Raw genomic sequence first — 20,814 nt, forward strand, 5'->3', positions numbered from 1 at the left:
CGTAAAGGTTCTTAAGTAAGGAAACTACATACCAGCCTTGCGTTTTTAAAAGATCTTTCTGGCTGTAGTATGGGAAGGTTGAGGTTCATCAGTATAGTTTATAGATGATGGCTACTCAGACTAGAGTAAAGGCATTAGGGAGAGTTGAGAGATATTCCAGAGATAGGTAATCCAACTGGATTTAGTATCATTTTGGTCATGTGCAAAGGCAAAAGAACAATTTACTATTTCATTTAGACTTAAAAGTGAAACCAAGCCCTTGTGAAATGGGTCAGTTCATATGGAGCTACAATGATGCCTTTTTACCCAGAGAAAACAGGCCTAGGCTGCCTCTTTCCCTTAGATTTAACCTTGGTTCAGTCTCAGTGAGTGGAACCATCCTATAGAGAACGTATCTTTTATCCCATCCTAGTGTATCAGCCCCAGGGGCAAATCAAGAGAGTAAAGGAATCCCAAGAGACAAATCCAGGAAGTCTTGATTCCCAGGAAACCAAATTCAAGGAAGCCATGATGTGTTGATCCTTTTAATATCTTTTTCTCACAATGAAAATTTTTTACTCTGTCCCTGGGTGGGTCAAGCCTAGCTGTCTTTGTAACAAGTAGTTTTGTCTTTACCCCTTGGTAATAGGTGATTAGATTGGGCAGGGGTGGGGGGTACATTCCTTCACTGGGTTGAACCAAGTTGAGAGATCATCACGCTGATTTGTGATTGGTGACTATTTTGCCCTTGTAAAGATAAGCAGAGGAAAGCAGTTTCAAAGAAAATGGAATAGATGTACAGAGAGAGGCAGAAATGAGAGAAATCATGTTGTCTTTGAGAGTTTAAGAGTGTTGCTTTAAAGCCTGCCTCTTCCAGCCCTAATCATGAGCCACCTTGAGGATGTCCTTGACATTTTACAGTTCATATCCTTACAATAAGTATTTATTACTTTTTTCTTTTTTCTTTAACTTGATGGAGTTCCTGTTCCTTATATCCAAAAAGGGTCTGTAATATAACCATTAGTGCATTAAAAAGCTAACTAGATTTTTTTAAATTTTCTTGCTTGCAAACTCCAAGCTAACAGTGGCTATGTTAAAGATTGTATTGAGAAAGCTTGTGAGGCCAAGTCCAACAGCTATTCATGTCCTACAAAAGTATACTTGGAGCAACTATTTATTTATTTATTCATTCATTCATTTATTTATTTATATATGGCTGCATTGGGTATTTATTTATGGCTGTGTTGGGTCTTCGTTGCTGTGTGTGGGCTTTCTCTAGTTGCGGCGAGCGTGGGCTACTCTTCATTGCGGTGTGCAGACTTCTCACTGTGGTGGCTTCTCTTGTTGCAGAGCACAGGCTGTAGCCGCGCGGGCTTCAGTAGTTGCGGCATGTGGCCTTCAGTAGTTGTGGTTTGTGGGCTCTGGAGCACAGGCTCAGTAGTTGTGGTGCATGGGCTTCTTTGCTCCACAGCATGTGGGATCTTCCTGGACCAGGGCTCGAACACGTGTCCCCTACATTGGCAGGTGGATTCTTAACCACTGTGCCACCAGGGAAGCCCTGAGGCAACTCTTTTAACTTAAGCACTTATCAACATTTCTCCTTTTTGCCTCCTGAGGCAGCTCCCAGATATAGAAAGCAACCTTAAATTTCCTGTAGATGGCATTATCCATCTTTCATTCCTCAAATCATGCATCAAAATTTATTTCACCCAGACTTGAAATGTAAATGTAAAAACTGAAGTTGTACATACTTAGAAAAGAAAATATAGATAAATATTTATATATTTTTATTGTGGGTAAGGACTTTGTAAGACAAAGGCAAAAAGCACAAAGGAAAATATCGATAGGCTTGATTTAACAGGAAGAAAATATGCCTTTCTACATAAAAAAATAATTACAAGTGAAATAGTTATGTCATCTATGTGACAAGATTTGTAGCCATAATAGTAATAATAATAGTAGTAGTAGTAAATGATTGCAAATCAATTAGAAAATGATGCAAATCCCAGCAGATAAAATGGGCAGTAGATACCAATGTACAGATCCCAAAAGATGAAATTTAAATGACTGGTGAAGAAGTTCAGCCTCACTTGTAATGATAGTAAATGTATTATAATTTAAAAAACAAAAGCAAATACCATTTTGCCAGTGAATTTTTTTTTTCAACTAAACATCTTTATTGAAATCCTTGTAGGCAAAAGAACTCATCAAAGACTGAAACTCTAGTACAGGAGTCAGCAGACTTTTTCTGTAAAGTGCCAGATAGTAAATATTCTAGACTTTGCAAGCAATGCTGTCTCTTTTACAAGCCAACGAAAATTTTAAGACAAGATACCAACTGTTGGCAAGGTTAAAGTAAAATGTGCACTTTTCATCTGGTGGAAGTGTAATTTGTTATAACCTTTCTGAAAGGCGATTTAGCAATAAATTATCAAAAGCTTTAGACTTTATTTGGATAATCATCTATCTGAATTTTCTTGTTTTCTAACAATAAATTTCACTTTTTAATGAGAAAAAAATCACAATCACTAGATTAAATGGAAAGTAAGAGGCAAGGAGATTTGGGGAGTTATGGAGGTCTGATTGAGGGCATTAAGGATAAAGAAGATGTTGCTTCGGAAAAAACATTTTAGTAGAGGTTGTGCATCCTATCAACTGATTGGTTGTGGGGCCAGTGAAGAAGGAGGAATAGTTAGCTTTTATAGCAAAGAGCAGTGAAATGTCTATGATGTCACTCTCACGGGTGATTAAGAGGTAGAGGACGAAGACTTCATATTTTCCTGTGTATTCTACATTTTAACCCTCACCACTGTATTTCTGTCTGATCTCGGTTCTACACACTTAACTCTCCAAGGATATTAGACACAAGCCGCCAGAATTAGTACCATTGCCTTTTTAATGTGTTTTTAGCTGGGTGTATGGAAGCTTTTAAAATATAAGTAGTTTATATCCTGTCTTTGTAACCCCATATCCCTTTTCTAGATAATTACGGTTATGTTGCTATGCTGTAGTGGGTGGAAAATCCTGGACCATGCATCATCTGGGATTACTTACTGGTAATATGGTAACTTTCTGGAAAACAATGCACTGGGGAAAAATTGTGACCTGCTTATGTTTTCATGCACTAACAACCAAGAGAAAAGATTAGATTACCCCTTCCCCTGCCACCCCTTTTCTGTGTTAATCTGCTGTATGTCTTGAATTGGCAGACCAACTTCATTGGCATGGGAAGTAAAGAAGATGTCCCCAGGACGTCATGTGATTCCAAGTCCGTCAACAGATAGAATAAGTGTAACGTCAAATGCTCGAAGAAGCTTAAATTTTGGGTGAGATGAACTCAAAAAAGCCTACTGAGGCTTGCATTACAGTAAATAATTTTTTTGTGGGTAATATAGTATTATAAAACTGGCATTTCACTATAAATATATCCATGTATATGTTTTTGTTTATGTTTGAAATTGTTTGAATAAAAAGTTAAAAAAATCCAGGAGAGTAAAGTTTAAGTTTCAGGAAATGCTATATATTCAAACATAATTAGGATCCAAAAATTAAAACTCATAAACATATTTCATGCTAAATGATTTGTAACAACAAATAATCTAAATATATCGTAAACTGTGTTATCCATATTATCATATGGATTACATCTTTATACATTATAATCTCATCAACAAAGTGTTATAATTATTGTTTTATGCAGTTGACGTTTATATCACATATGAGAAGAAAAGGGGTTACAAGAAAAAATAAGTTTGTATTGTCTTTCGAATTTACCTATGTAGTTACTTTTAGTGGTCCTCTTTATTTCTTCATGTGGATTCAAGTTACTGTCTAGTGTTCTATCATTTCAACCAGAAGAACTCCCTTTAATATATCTTATTGGGCAGGTCTGCTAGTGACATTTTTTCTCAGTGTTTGTTTATCTGAGAATATCTTATTCTTCAGGTTTTGAAGGATAGTTTTGCTGTGCATAGAATTCTTGGTTGAGAGTCTTTTTCTTTTAGCACTTTGACTATGTCCTCTCACTGCCTTCTGGCTTCCGTGGCTTCCGGTGAGATATAAACTGTTATTCTTATTGGGAATCCTTTCATGAGATGCCTCAGTTTTCTTTTGCAGCTCTCAGAATTCTCTCTTTGTCTTTGGTTTTCAGTAGTTTGACTATGATGTATTTAGGTGTGGATCTCTGAGGTTATCCTACTTCAGATTTGTTGAGCTTTTTGGATTTGTAGATGAATGTTTTTCATCAAATTTGGGAAGTTTTTGTGTGTTATTTCTGCAGATATTCCTTCTGTACCTTTCTCTCCTCTGGGAATCCCACTATACCTGTGCTGGTACTCATGATGGTGTTCCACAGGTCTTTGAGACTCTGTTCAAATGTCTTCATTCTTTTTTCTTTGTGTTTCTTGGGTTAGATAGTCTCACTTTACCTCTCTTCAAATGTGCTGTTTTTTTATTTTGCAAGCTCAGTTATGCTGTTGAGCCCCTCTGGTGAATTTTTCATTTCCATTATTGTACTTTTCAACTCCAGAACATCTATGTAGTTCTTTTTTATATTTAATCTCTCTTTATTGATATTCTGTATTTGATGAAACATTATCATATTTTATTTTTAGATGTGGTTGCCTTTTGTTCTTAGATATTATTTGAACATATTTATAATAGCTCATGTAAAGTCTTTGTCTAGTAAGTCCAAAGTTCAGGCTTCCTTGAGGACCAATTTCAGTTACTGTTCTTTTTGTGTGTCTGTGAGTAAGCCATACCTTCCTGTTTCTTTGCATATCTTATTTTTTTGTTGTTGTTAAAAATGGGATATTTTAAATAATATAATACGACAGCTCTGGGGATCAGATTGCTACCCTTTCCAGGATTTGTTGTTGTGGCTGTTTACTGGTGGTGGTTTTATTACTATTTGTTTGTTTAGTGACTTCCTTGAACTAGTTTTCTGAAGTCTATGTTCTTTGTCATGTGTAGTCACTGAAGTCTCTGCTCAGTTATCTTACTTGACAACTAATGATTTGACAGAGGTTTCTAAATGCCTTGAATCAGTATATCGCCTTGAACCAGTAAATCTCCTAGCTTTTGTCTGGTCTTACATGTGATCACTATGTCTTCAGTGCTCTGGAGTTTACAATTCTGCCTTTACTGTCAGTTCCTGCTTCCTCAGAGCCTCAAGGTCCGTCAGAGATGAGAGATTAGGGCCTTCTCTGATCTTTCCTGGGATTGCACACAACCCTGCACATTTGTGGGGCCTTCTTCATTGCCAGGAATATATGGGAGTTTTTCAAAGCCCCCTAGGGACTTCTCATTCTCCAACTTTTCCTGTTAAGTTAGCCCCTGTTTGCCCAAAATGTTATTCACAGCTCTGTCAGCTATGATATTGTTCATCACAGTCATTACTGTTGTTTTCCTTAACTTTCCATGGCAAAATTTGTTTTTAAAGACAAAAATTTGTTTGGACTTTAGTTCTTTAGAGTGAGTCTTAACATTTGATGTGTAGTGTGAGGATTGGTGAGTAGTTTACTTGGTCAGTTATCTTTCTTCTGTTAAAACTTACCCTTTCTTCATGGCTTCTTACTGCTCCCCTCACTGCCGACCCCACTCCACCATGTCATGGTCATTTTTATCTCTTGTTACTGCTGAACCTTGCATATACTTATATTATTAGATTTTCAATGTGTTAAAAATATTTTTTAACATCTTTATTGGAGTATAATTGCTTTACAATGGTGTGTTAGCTTCTGCTGTATAACAAGGTGAATCAGCTATATGTATACATATATCTCCATATCCCCTCCCTCTTGCATCTCCCTCCCATCCTCCCTATCCCACCCCTCTAGGTGGTCACAAAGCACTGAGCTGATCTCTCTGTGCTATGCAGTTTCTTCCCACTAGCTATCTATTTTACATTTGGTAGTGTATATATGTCAGTGCTACTCTCTCACTTCGTCCCAACTTATGCTTCCCACTCCCTACGTACTAAAGTCCATTCTCTACATCTGCGTTTTTATTCCTATCCTGCCCCTAGGTTCATCAGACCTTTCTTTTTTAGAGTCCATATTTATGCATTAGCATACGGTGTTTGTTTTGCTCTTTCTTATTTCAGTCTGTATGACAGAATTTAGGTCTATCCACCGCTACAAATAACTCAATTTCTTTTTCTTTTTATGGCTGAGTAATATTCCAGTGTATATATGTGCCACATCTTCCTTTTCCATTTCATATGTCGATGGACACTTAGGTTGCTTCCGTGTCCTGGCTATTGTAAATAGAGCTGCAGTGAACATTGTGATACATGACTGTTTTTGAATTATGGTTTTCTCGGCATATATGCCCAGTAGTGGGATTGCTGGGTCGTATAGTAGTTCTATTTTTAGTTTTTTAAGGAACCTCCATACTGTTCTCCATAGTGGCTGTATCAACATTCCCACCAACAGTGCAGGAGGGTTCCCTTTTCTCCACACCCTCTCCAGCATTTATTATTTGTAGATTTCTTGATGATGGCCATTCTGACTGGTGTGAGGTGATACCTCATTGTAGTTTTGATTTGCATTTCTCTAATGATTAGTGATATTGAGCATCCTTTCATCTGTTTGTTGACAATCTGTATATCTGCTTTGGAGAAATGTCTATTTAGGTCTTCTGACCATTTTTGGATTGGGTTGTTTGTTTTTCTAATATTAAGCTGCATTAGCTGCTTGTATATTTTGGAGATTAATCCTTTGACACTTGCTTCATTTGCAAATATTTTCTCCTGTTCTGAGAGTTGTCTTTTTGTCTTATTTATGGTTTCCTTTGCTGTGCAAAAGCTTTGAAGTTTCATTAGGTCCCATTTGTTATTTTTGTTTTTATTACCATTTCTCCAGGAGTTGGGTCAAAAAGGATCTTGCTGTGATTTATGTCATAGAGTGTTCTGCCTATGTTTTCCTCTGAGAGTTTTATAAGAGTCTGGTCTTATATTTAGGTCTTTAATCTATTTTGAGTTTATTTTTGTGTATGGTGTTAGGAAGTGTTCTAATTTCATTCTTTCATATGTAGCTGTCCAGTTTTCCCAGCACCACTTATTGAAGAGGCAGTCTTTCCTATATTGTATACTCTTTCCTCCTTTCTCAAAGATAAGGTGACCATATGTGCGTGCATTTATCTTTGGGGTTTCTATCCTGTTCCATTGATCTGTATTTCTATTTTTGTGCCAGTACCATACTGTCTTTATTACTGTAGCTTTGTAGTATAGTCTGAAGTCAGGGAGCCTGATTCCTCCAGCTCCGTTTTTCCTTCTCAAGATTGCTTTGTTTATTTGGGGTCTTTCGTGTATCCATACAAATTGTCCAATTTTTTGTTCTAATTCTGTGTAAAATGCCATTGGTAGTTTGATAGGGATTGCATTGAATCTGTAGATTGCTTAGGGTAGTATAGTCATTTTCACAATGTTGATTTTTCCAGTCCAAGAACATGCTATATCTGTCTGTTTGTATCGTCTTTAATTTCTTTCATCAGTGTCTCATAGTTTTCCACATACTGATGTTTTGTCTCCTTAGGTAGATTTATTCCTAGGTATTTTATTCTTTTCGTTGCAGTGGTAAATGGGAGTGTTTCCTTAATTTCTCTTTCAGATTTTTCATCTTAGTGTATAGGAATGCAAAAGGTTTGTGTGCATTAATTTTTATCCTGCTACTTTACCAAATTCATTGATTAGCTCTAGTAGTTTTCTGGTAGCATCTTTAGGATTCTCTATGTATAGTGTCCTGTCATCTGCAAACAGTGACAGTTTTACTTCTTTTCGGATTTGGATTCTTTCTGTTTCTTTTTTGTCTCTGATTGCTGTGGCTAAAACTTCCAAAACTGTGTTGAACAATCTTGGTGAGAGTCAGCAACCTTGTTTTGTTCCTGGTCTTAGAGGAAATGGTTTCAGTTTTTCACCATTGAGAACCATGTTGCTGTGAGTTTGTCATATATGGCCTTTATTATGTTGAGGTAGGTTCCCTCTATACCTGCTTTCTGGAGCGTATTTACCATAAGTGGGTGTTCAATTTTGTCGAAAGCTTTTTCTGCATCTGTTGAGATGGTCATATGGTTTTTATCCTTCAATTTATATTATGGTGTATCACATTGATTGATTTGCATATATTGAAGAATCCTTGCATTCCTGGGATAAACTCCACTTGATCATGGTATATGATCCTTTTAATGTGCTGTTGGATTCTGCTTGCTAGTATTTTGTTGAGGATTTTTCCATCTATGTTCATCAGTGATATTGGCCTGTAGTTTTCTTTTTTTGTGACATCTTTGTCTGGTTTTGGTATCAGAGTGATGGTGGCCTTGTAGAATGAGTTTGGGAGTGTTCCTCCCTCTGCTATATTTTGGAAGAGTTTGAGAAGGATAGGTGTTATTAGCTCTTCTCTAAATGAATTCTCTAGAATTCACCTGTGAAGCCATCTGGTCCTGAGCTTTTGTTTATTACCAGATTTTTAATCACAGTTTCAATTTCATTGTTTGTGATAAGTCTGTTTGTATTTCCTATATCTTCCTGGTTCAGTCTTGGGAGGTTGTGCTTTTCTAAGAATTTGTCCTTTTCTTTCAGGTTGTCTGTTTTAGTGGCATATAGTTGCTTGTACTAATCTCTCATGCTTTTTTGTATTTCTGCAATGTCAGTTGTTACTTCTGCTTTTTCATTTCTAATTCTGTTGATTTGAATCTTCTTCTGTATTTTCTTGATGAGTTCCGTATTTTCTTGATGAGTCTGGTTAATGATTTATCAATTTTGTTTATCTTCTCAAACAACCAGCTTTTAGTTTTATTGATCTTTCTATTGTTTCCTTTATTTCTTTTTCATTTATTTCTGATCTGATCCTTATGACTTCTTTCTTTGTATTAACTTGGGGTTTTTTTGTTCTTCTTTCTCTAATTGCTTTAGGTGTAAGGTTATGTTTTTTATTTGAGATGTTGCTTGTTTCTTGAGGTAGGATTGTATTACTATAAAGTTCCCTCTTAGAACTGCTTTTGCTGCATCCCCTAGGTTTTGAGTCATTGTGTTTTCATTGTCGTTTGTTTATAGGTATTTTTTTACTTACTCTTTGATTTCTTCAGTGATCTGTTGGTTATTTAGTAGTGTACTGTGTAGCTTCCAAGTGTTTGTAGTTTTTACAGTTTTTTTCCTGTAATTGATTTCTAGTCACATAGCGTTGTGGTCAGAAAAGATACTTGAGGGCTTCCCTGGTGGCGCAGTGGTTGAGAATCCGCCTGTGGATGCAGGGGACACGGGTTTGTGTCCCAGTCCGGGAAGATCCCACATGCTGCGGAGCGGCTGGGCCTGTGCGTCCGGAGTCTGTGCTCCACAACAGGAGAGGCCACAGCAGTGAGAGGCCCGCGTACCACGAAAAAAAAAAAAGAAAAGATACTTGATACAATTTCAATTTTCTTAAATTTACCAAGGCTTGATTTGTGACCCAAGATATGATTTATCCTAGAGAGTGTTCCTTGAGCACTTAAGAAGAAAGTGTATTCTGTTGTTTTTGGATGGAATGTCCTATAAATATCAATTAAGTCCATCTTGTTTAATGTGTCATTTAAAGCTTTTGTTTCCTTATATATTTTCATTTTGGATGATCTGTGCATTGGTGGCAGTGGGGTGGTATAGTCCCCTACTATTATTGTGTTATTGTCAATTTCTCCTTTTATGGCTGTTAGTATTTGCCTTATGTATTGAGGTTCTCCTGTGTTGGGTGCACAAATATTTACAATTGTTATATCTTCTTGGATTTATCCCTTGATCATTATGTAGTGGCCTTTTTTGTCTCTTGTAGTAGTCTTTATTTTAAAGTCTATTTTGTCTTATATGAGGATTGCTACTCCAGCTTTCTTTTTATTTCCATTTGCATGGAATATATCTGTCCGACCCCTCATTTTCTGTCTGTATGTGTGCATAGGTCTGAAGTGGGTCCCTTGTATATAGCATATATATGTTTCTTGTTTTTGTATCCATTCAGCCAGTCTATCTTTTGGTTGGAACATTTAATCCATTTACATTTTAGGTAATTATCAATATGTATGTTCCTATTACCATATTCTTTTTTTTAACATCTTTATTGGAGTATAACTGCTTTACAATGGTGTGTTAGTTTCTGCTTTATAACAAAATGAATCAGTTATACATATATATATGTTCCCACATCTCTTCCCTCTTGCATCTCCCTCCCTCCTACCCTCCCTATCCCACCCCTCTAGGTGGTCACAAACCACCTAGCTGATCTCCCTGTGCTATGCAGCTACTTCCCATTATCTATCTATTTTATGTTTGGTAGTGTATATATGTCCATGCCACTCTCTCACTTTGTCACAGCTTACCCTTCCCCCTCCCCATATCCTCAAGTCCATGCTCTAGTAGGTCTGTGTCTTTATTCCCATCTTACCCCTAGGTTCTTCCTGACCTTTTTCTTTTCTTAGATTCCATATATATGTGTTAGCATACGGTATTTGTTTTTCTCTTTCTGAATTACTTCACTCTGTATGACAGACTCTAGGTCCATCCACCTCACTACAAATAACTCAATTTCGTTTCTTTTTATGGCTGATTAATATTCCATTGTATATATGTGCCACATCTTCTTTATCCATTCATCTGAGATGGTTGCTTCCATGTCCTGGCTGTTGTAAATAGAGCTGCAGTGAACATTTTGGTACATGATTCTTTTTGAATTATGGTTTTCTCAGGGTATATGCCCAGTAGTGGGATTGCTGGGTCGTATGGTAGTTCTATCATGTTCTTAATTGTTGTGGGTTTGTTATTGTAGGTCTTTTCCTTCTCTTGTGTTTCCTGCCTAGAGAAGTTCCTTTAGCATTTGTTGTGAAGCTGGTTTGGTGGTGCTGAATTCTCTTAACTTTTGCTTTTCTGTAAAGGTTTTAATTTCTCTGTCAAATCTGAATGAGATCCTTGCTGGGGAGAGTAATCTTTGTTGTGGGTTTTTCCTTGTCATCACTTTAAATATGTCCTGCCACTCTCTTCTGGCTTGCAGAGTTTCTGCTGAAAGATCAGCTGTTAACCTTATGGGGATTCTCTTGTATGTTATTTGTTGCTTTTCCTTTGCTGCTTTTAATATTTTTTCTTTGTATTTAATTTTTGATAGCTTGAATTATATGTGTCTTGGTATGTTTCTCCTTGGATTTATCCTGTATGGGACTCTGTGTGCTTCCTTTACTTTATTGACTATTTTCTTTCCCATATTAGGGAAGTTTTCAACCATAATATCTTGAACTATTTTCTCAGTCCCTTTCTTTTTCTCTTCTTCTGGCACCCCTATAATTTGAGTGTTGGTGTGTTCAGTGTTGTCCCAGAGGTCTCTGAGACTGTCCTCGATTCTTATCATTCATTTTTCTTTATTCTGATCTGTGGCAGTTATTTCCACTATTTTACTTTCTAAGTCACTTACCTATTCTTCTGCCTCAGTTATTCTGCTATTGCTTCCTTCTAGAGAATTTTTAATTTCATTTATTGTGTTCTTCATCTTTGTTTGCTCTTTAGTTCTTCTAGGTCCTTGTTAAACATTTCTTATGTTTTCTCTATTCTGTTTCCAAGATTTTGGATCATCTTTAATATCATTACTCTGAATTCTTTTTCAAGTAGACTGCCTAATTCCTCTTCATTTGTTTGGTCTGGTGGACTTTTACTTTGCTCCTTCATCTGCTGCGTATTTCTCTGTCTTCTCATTTTGCTTAACTTACTGTGTTTGGGGTCTCCTTTTCTCAGGCTGCACATTCATAGTTCCCATCATTTTCAGTTTCTGCCCTCAGTGGATGAGGTTGGTTTAGTGACTTGTGTAGGCTTCCTGGTAGAGGGGACTGGTGCCTGTGTTCTGGTGGCTGGGGCTGGATCTTGTCTTTCTGGTGGGTAGGGCTGCATGCGGTTGTGTGCTTTGGGGTGTCTGTGAACTTAGTATGATTTTAGGCAGCCTCTCTGCTAATGGATGGGGTTGTGTTCCTGTCTTGCTAGTTGTTTGGCATGGGGCATCCAGCACTGGAATTTGCTGGCCATTGGGTGCATCTGGGTCTTAGCATTGAGATGGAGATGTCTGTGAGAGCTCTCTCTGATTGATATTATATGGGGCTGGGAGGTTTCTGATGGTCCAGTGTTCTGTATTTGGCTCTCCCACCTCAGAGGCTCAGGCTGGAGCACCAAGACCCTGTCAGCCACACAGCTGGATCCACATCACAAGAGCAAGGAATAGAAAGGGCTCCCTCAATGCTTCCCTGGTGGCACAGTGGTTGAGAGTCCGCCTGCTCTTGCAGGGGACACGGGTTCATGCCCTGGTCTGGGAGGATCCCGCATGCCGCGGAGCGGCTCGGCCTGTGGGCCATGGCTGCTGGGCCTGCGCATCCGGGGCCTGTGCCTGCAGCGGGAGAGGCTGCAGCAGTGAGAGGCCTGTATACCGTGAAAAAAGGAAAAAAAGAAAGGGCTCCCTCAGAACTAAAGGCCTCACTCTGGACCTCCTTACTGGGTCTCTGCAACACATAATCCTGTATGTCGTAAGCTGATGGCAGGTCCAAAGCATTGCTCTCCTGTGACTGGCTTCCTGGAGTGACTTGCTGAGTTGCCTTATCCACTCCGCAACAACAGCTGCCTCAAACCCTCAGTGTGTTAAAACTTTTAATGTTTATTTACTCTTTGTACTTATATTACGACCTTCTTTAAGGCAAGATGTTTGTCATATCTTCTCTATCACAAGCATCTAGCATTGTATCAACACTTGGCCCTTACTAAGAGCTCATAAAGTGTTATTCAGTAGAACCAATTTTTTGCTTTCATATGAGATTATTAGATAATATTGCCTTAGATGAAGGTTGTTGGACTTTGGAACCTTATAATAATTGGACCTTAGTGGAGTGGGAGAAAGACATATAAGCAAATAAAACCAAATGTTTTTATATTCTATCACCATTTTAAGGGAAATTTCCCTGTAATGCAGTCCATTGGTCTGTGGTTCAGAGTATTGTATAGTACATGGTTTATTTTAACCTTGAAGTCTTTAATGCATGCATTGTAAATGTTCTCATACTGATCTCCATGTATTATGTCATTGGATTAATTGACACTTTATTATCATTGTAAAACATGTTTAAGCATGCTGAAAAATTGTGGCTTATAGGCTTACTTTAGTATTTATGCTCAATTCTGTTCTTACTGGTTGAGTTAAGTGCTTTAGATTATGCAGTTAGTTAGCAAACTTGTTTATTCAAGTTGTCTGTATATTAACTCATAACTTAAATATTAAGTAAACCACTAAAATGTGAGTGTAAAAGAGTCATTATTTCTGTGAAAACTAAGATAAGTTTTTGGAAAGCTTTCATAAAGTGAACTGTTAAAGTTTTGCTGTCAGATGAGGAGTGGATAGGACAACTGTGAAAGATTGGGGAAATTATTATTAAAATTGAGGATTGTGTACTAAGATTATTTAATAGGTGTCACTAAATTATCACTCCATTTTAAAGAAAACAAAATTGGACATTGTCAATGAGGCATCATGTATGAAATAATATACACAAAAAAGCCTGTTTTAATAAGGCCTACATTGATAAATTGGCAAATTAATGCACATTTATATTATTAAAAGATATGAGTTTTAAATGAAAATAAAATTTAAAATTTAAAATGTATGTATTTTTTTAAAGATTCCTCATGTAACTGAAATTTTCTTTTAAACCAATGTGGTGAGAGCTTTTTTGTTATATTTGTTCCCATATAATATGTTATGGTATATTAATGAAGTATTAGAACAAATTAAGTTTACGAGTATATTTGCCTTAAATTGCTATGGTAGTATGTTATTCTATATATGTAGATACACATACACACATAATGCATTTAAAATTTAAATATATTAACTATATATTTAAAATTTTAACTTATATTTGATTTATTAAATGTTGTCATTTTCTCCATAGGGGTTCACCTGGCACAGTGGCTGCTCCGCGACTGGCTCCCTCAGGTGTCAGTTGGGCTGACAAGGTAAAGGCTCATCATACAGGCTCTACTGCTTCTTCGGATGTAGCACCTGCCCAGTCTTGCCCACCAATGACAGTGCAGAAGCCTTCCCGCAAAAATGGCAAGTGACTTTGAATCAACCTCTTTATGTATTAGATGAGTAGATTTATGTGGAGATGTTTATTTTATTTGAAGTTGGTGCTAATAACATTAGATATTTATCTTTGTGCATCATTTATATGATGTTAATTTGCCTTAGTTAAAATCATAAAATCATCTTAAAAACTGTATGAAAACTTTTGGAGATCATTCTAGTCTCAGGTTTGCCCTGTGTAAACTTTAAGGAGAATGATATCTTTTGTCAGTTCATTTATAAGACTTAAAGTAGGGCTTCCCTGGTGGCACAGTGGTTGGGAGTCCGCCTGCTGATGCAGGGGACACAGGTTCGTGCCCTGGTCCAGGAAGATCCCATGTGCTGCGCAGCGGCTGGGCCCGTGAACCATGGCCGCTGAGGCTGTGCGTCCGGAGCCTGTGCTCCGCAACGGGAGAGGCCACAACAGTGAGAGGGCTGCATACCGCAAAAAAAAAAAAAAAAAAAAAAAAAGACTTAAAGTAGAAAAGAAAGTAGTTCATCTTCTAGGCAGTATACACTTAAAATGTCATGTCAGTACTTCATTTCATTAATATTTAAATACTGTTTTGGTACTGAAATAATATCATGTGTTTATCTTTACTCTCATATCTGTTTTCCATACCATCAGAATAATAAAGGGGCAAAAATAAATAGAAGGGCTGTAATTCTGAAGACTCATCTGAATTGATTCCATAGGAGTTTCCTTCATAAATCCAGAGTGGATTTTTATACATCTTTAGAGGCTTGGATTTTAGAGTGATAGTAAGTAATAATGAGTTTGTCTTATTAGTTAAGGAACAACTTGAGAATACTGCTTTCTTTTCTATTCAATGAAGGATCACTTTGGAGTTTTTTGGTTCATAAAGAAATGTTTTATTGGATATAACAAAGGTATTGACACCTTTGCATTATTGATATTGTTGTTGTGCTGTTTTTGTATTTTGGTCTCAGTAAGTTGTATTGGCTTATTTCAGATATATACCTTGCTTTTATGGAATATATTGCCCTTGCTTTCTCTATTGAGAAAATAGAAAATTGAGAGTAGGTATGAGTTCTTTCTTAGGAAAAGGTATCATAAAGTTTAGTGTCTGTGTCTTGAAAGTCTGAGAGAAATGTGTTAAAAACTCTAAACTGCAAAAGAACTTAAAAGAATTATAGTATTAGCACATATCATGGTTTTGTTTAAAGCAGTACTCTCAGATTATTTATGAGTGTGACCTGTTTGGTTGAAGTGAAATGATAGATCTTCATTGTGACTAGGCTTAAAAATACTCGTTAATATACCAAGGAATTTTGTTTTTGACCACTTTGGTTTTCAGTTGTGGGGTTTTGATGCAGTTATGTGCAGTGAATTATGGTGTATATCTTAAGTAATTTATAATTACAGTAGATATAGTACTCAAGTTTGTAATGATATGCTATAAAATTGATTTTTGTTAAAGATGATGGAGTGAGCACATGCAATTACTTTGCTTTTCCCCCAGACTCAACTAAAATGATATGAAAGGACTTAAGGAAAAAGAGACAGGAGAAGAGATGATATGAACAAATTTTTGAAAGTTGGAGAATAGCAAGACCAGTTGTGACATTTGAGTAAGCTAGCTGAATCCTCATCTCAGAGGGTGGGCAAAACTGTCAAGCAATCCAATTTGATCCACAAACTTCCAAAAGGATCAGAAATTGGTGGGAGCAGGTATCTCTGGAAGTGAGGGCATAGGTAGGGATTATAAGAAGAATCTTGAATCCTCCCCACTTCCCCATAACTCTGAATAGTATGATGAGAGTAGATGTATCTGTCTCACCCTACAGAATATTGGAGGTTTAGTTTCTAGAGAAGGTACAAAAGATGGTATTTGACCTGAGGGATTCCAGACATATTGGAAGGTGGGGGTACTGTATTGCAAACAACGAGACTAAGTAGAAGATTATGGATAAAGATAATGTTGAGATTCCTCAATCTTGCTTTCACTTCAAGCCCTCTTCTACTTGAACTGCCAGCTTTCCAGATCCAGAGAACCCACACCTGAGGAACACATCCAAATCTGATATAGATCATGAGATATTGGTCTTCAAGGCTGATTCTCTAATTGATGAATGTTTGGTAGTCTTGGAAGACTTAGGCAATCTGAAGCCAGATTGTGGACTGTGGTAGATTGTCTGCAAAGATGGGTGTGAACAGTTTCTCTCATCCCTGTGCATGCATGCCACTTCTACTGTCAAGTGGTAGATTCTGTTTTCCCTCGCCTTAAATCTTTGGTTGGTCCTGTGACTTGATATGATCAATAGAATGTACCTAGAATGAGGTTTGGTAAATACCCAACCTAGCTGGTAGGAGGGCTTGCAGCTTCACTTTTCTCCTTGTTAGAAGCCAGCTACCATGTAAAGAAGCCCAAGATAGGCTGCTGAATAATGAGAGACGATGTGAAGAGAAAGTGGCCAGGAGAAGAAGAACTTAGTCTCAGCCAGTAACTAGTATGAAAGCTTTGGGCATGTGGTGAAGCTATCATGAATTCTCTGGTCTCAGTTGAACCACCCTAGCTGACAGCATATGGAGATAAGATGAGCCCCCTTCTACACCCCCCACCCCCCCCCACAAACTGAGCACTCTTCAGATTCCTGACTCAAAGAATTGCATGGAAATAACATGGTTAGTATTTTAAGATGCTAAGTTTTAGGCTTATTATATAAAAATAGATACTGGGACTATCCACTATTTGCATAACATGGATTATAGAAAGATAAAGGAAAAGGAAGAAGTCATGAAATAATTAATGGAAATTTTGTTTAACAGAAAGATAATAAGTTTTTAACCAAAAGGGCCCATTAAGTGCCCACTATAATGGATGAAAATGCAGTGACATCTAAACATGTTGGGAAATTTATGAGTACTGCAGATGATGAGAAGCTCTAAAAAATTAGAGAAAAGAATCAGTTTTTATACAAATGACCAAGAATCAGAATGACACCTGCTTTTGCAGAATTATCACTAGAAGCCACAAGAAAATTGAGCAATGTCTTCAAAATTCTGGAGGAAAATAATTTCTAAGCTAAAATCCTGTGTCCAGCCAAATTATCCATTAGATGTGAGAATAGATTAAAGACATTTTCAAACATTCTAGGTCTCAAAAGATTTTTAACTCTTTGGACACTATCACTACCAGAGGGAGCCAGTACAGAGAAGAGGCAAAGGTAATAATTCTGTGATGGTGATCCCAGGATGATTGCTGTGTACATGTCTAGATAGCAGCCAGTCCAGATTTTTTTTATGGTCACAGTGCCCTGGAAGGGAGGAATCCAAGAAGATAAATGAAATTCTTTAAACAATTAATGTGTTTACCCACACTGAGAAGATATTTAAAATTTAGGAGAGTTGGGATTGAATTAATCCTAAGTCGGTAGAAAATACTGAGTCTATATCATGGAGAGAAAAGAAAGGAGAAAGCAGAGAAGAGCATAAGAGGCACACCTGTAAGTGGAGTCTGTGAAGGGATGGAATGCATGGTACAAAAGCAACCTTTGAGCAGGTAATCACTGAAGATTTCCCCAGACTGTCAAAAAATATTATTGTGTTATATTCAAGAACCACTATAAACTCCAAGTAGGAAAAATACAAAACAAATCTAATCTAGATGCAATGTAATACAAATACTAAAAATCAAAGATGAGAAAATCTCTACAAGTAGTCACAGCTTTTTTTTTTTTTAAAAAAGACTTTTCAAATGAGCAAGAGTCAACTTATAGCTGATGAAATCCAGATGGCAGTGGAATGAGATCTTTGAGGTGCTGAAAGAAAATAACTGGCGAGATAGAATTCTGCATCCAGCAAAAATAACCTTAAAAATGAAGGTGAAATAAAGGTAGTTCTAGATGAATAAAAATTGAGAGAATTTGTAATCAGACCTACACTAAAAGAAACACCACAGAGTTCTTCAGATGGCAGGAAAATGATCCCAGATAGAATCCCAGAAATGCATGAAGGAATGAAAAACACTAGAAGGAATAAACATGCAGATAACCTTAAATGTGTGTTGACTGTGTGAAACAATGTCTTGTGGAGCTTGACATATATGTAGAATGAAAATTTATGACAGGAACCCAAAAGATAAGAGAGGAATAAATGGAGTTTATATTTTCTATGTCCTAGCATTGTCTAAGAAGTTACAAAAGTGCTCGTTTGCATTAGACATAAGTCAACGCTGTGTTATAAATTCAGGAAAACCATAAAGAAGAATAAAAGAATGTTCAACTAATAATCTTTTTGATCAGTCCAAAAGAAAGCAAGAGAAGAGGAAAAAAAGAAACACAAAACAGATAAGACAAATCAAAAAAAGGAATTATAATGTAATAGAAGTAAATGCAAATGTATCAATCCCTACATTAAATATAAATGGTCTAAATATTAAATTTTATAAACGAAGATTATAAAACTTTAAAAAATAAAGCCCAATTGTATTCTGCTTATAAGAGATACACCTTCAATATAAGATGTAGAAAAGTCAAAAGAAAAAGACAGGGAAAGATATTCGATACATACCACATTCAAATCAAAGCTAGTATTGTTACCAGACGAAATAAGAGTAGCCAAGAAACATTTTAAAGAGAGGTTTTTAAAAATTATTAACGGGTCATTTCAACAGAGATAAAGTAATTCTAAATTTATATGTACATAACATATCTTTAAAACATAAAGCAAACCCTGACAGGACTGAAAGGAAAAATTGAAAAAAACATCTATATTTACACTGGGAGATTTTACCATAACTGTCTCAAATGATAGTACCTGTAGATAAAGATCAGTAAAGATCAAAAATATCTAAACAACGTGATTAATGAACTTGACATAATTGATATGTCTAACAACTAATGCTTTTTCTTTTCCATTTTTTTCCATTTTGATGCTTCAATCTGAAAACTTTTTACTGATATGTCTTCTAGTCATTCTACTTATCCTCTGTTCTATATGTCTAATCCATATTTTCTTGAACATGTTAATAATAGCTATTTAAAAAATCTGTGTCTGGGGGCTTCCCTGGTGGCGCAGTAGTTGAGAATCCGCCTGCCGATGCAGGGGTCATGGTTTCGTGCCCCCGGTCCGGGAGGATCCCACATGCTGCAGAGCGGCTGGGCCCGTGAGCCATGGCCGCTGAGCCTGTGCGTCCGGAGCCTGTGCTCCGCAATGGGAGAGGCCACAACAGTGAGAGGCCGGCGTACCCACCCAAAAAGAAAAAATAAAGATACTCTAAAAGAAAAATCTGTGTCTGAAAAGTAATGTTTGAACCACCTGTGAGTTTGTTAATTTAAAAACCATTTGGGGGGCAGTTTAGAGTTATCTTACTCTTTTTGATTAGGATGCCTCATATTTAATTGAATGTTTAACATTGTATACTAAAAATTATAGAGTTTTCTAAAAATATATAGTTTTTTATGGCAGTAAGGTAGAGAACAAGCAGAGCACCTTAATCCTGTCAAGGTTTGGCTTGAGGTTTTATTAAAGTTGATGTGTTTTAGTTTTTTCTTGTTCCTTTTGGGGTCTCAACTGAAAACCTGGGGTGCTTGCCAAGACCACTTCATTCCTGAATTCCAACTTTTGTTTCCTCAGCACCATACAGTTGTTACAATATCTGCTTAGTTCATTAGCATCCCAGCTGCTGTTTTCTGCTGGGTGTCTTGGAATCTTGCCCTGTATATGCAAAGCTTAGCAGTTGTCAGACTTCTTAGGGGAAGATTGAATGCAGATTCTTTTGGCTTACTTTCCTGAAGTTTTCCCATCTCCAAGATTTTTTCCCCTGAAGCCCCAGTTGCTTTAGACTCATTGAACTCCAATATCTGTCTTAGCTAGATAGGACTGCTGGCTTCTGCTAGAACTCACTTTCCTATGCTCTGAATTCCAGCAGTCTTCAGGGAAAATTCTAGGGTGAATGTGGATCTCATGTTGTCTCTATTCTCAGGAATTGTAGTTCCTCAAATCTTGCCTATACTGGTTGCTTTCCAATGCCTTTAAACAATTCATTTATATATTTCATCTAGCTCTTGTAGTTCTGTTTGGCAGGAAGATTAATACAGGCTACTTTGTCATGGCTGTAAGTCCAAATACATATTCAAGCACACATGGAATATTTACCAAAATTGACCCATTAAACAAGTTTCAACAACTTTCAGATTATTGAACTTATTCTGCCTGTCTTAACACAGTGGAGTGAAGTTAGAAATTAATTACAAAAAGATAGCTGTACAATTCTCAGATTTTTGGAATTTTGGAATATATATCTGAATAATCCATGAGTCAGGGAAGAAATCCCACTGAAAATGAGAAAATGTCAGTTGAATAAAAATGAACATTTAAAATCTTTGGGATTAGGGTAAAGCTATGCTTTGAGGAAGATTTTTAGCCTCAATTACACCAATTAGAAAAGAGGAAAACCTAAAATCCATACTCAGTCCATCTCAAGAAGTTAGAAAAGAACAAGCTAGACCCAAGGAATATGGAAGGAAAAATACAGGTGAGAATAGAGAAAAATTAACAAAGCCAAAATGTAGTTCTTCAAATAGACCCATAAAATTAACAGACTTCTAGTAATACCAAGAAAAAGAGGAGACAAGGCCTAGCACCAGGAATGAAACAGGGGCATTGGCACAGATCCCAAAAATATTAAAAAGAAATTATGAGCAATATTATATACTAAATTTAGAAATTTAGAAGAAATTAACAAATAACTTGAAAAACATAACA

The 20,814-nt window shown here is 36.7% G+C and overlaps 1 protein-coding gene across 4 annotated transcripts in view; it reads left to right on the top strand.

The window, feature by feature from the left end:
• SCAPER (S-phase cyclin A associated protein in the ER) overlaps positions 1–20,814 on the top strand; it is a 499,446-nt gene that overhangs the window by 112,984 nt on the left and 365,648 nt on the right. For 2 of the 4 annotated variants that reach the window (XM_067029410.1, XM_067029411.1), the window contains exons 7-8: positions 3,189–3,305; positions 13,912–14,072. In XM_067029410.1, coding sequence (XP_066885511.1) covers positions 3,189–3,305; positions 13,912–14,072 — 278 coding nt within the window. The remainder of the gene's footprint in view (positions 1–3,188; positions 3,306–13,911; positions 14,073–20,814) is intronic. The other 2 variants (XM_067029413.1, XM_067029414.1) reach the window with 1 other exon arrangement.

This window comes from Kogia breviceps, chromosome 3, assembly GCF_026419965.1.
Source record: "Kogia breviceps isolate mKogBre1 chromosome 3, mKogBre1 haplotype 1, whole genome shotgun sequence".
Lineage (NCBI taxonomy): Eukaryota > Metazoa > Chordata > Mammalia > Artiodactyla > Physeteridae > Kogia > Kogia breviceps.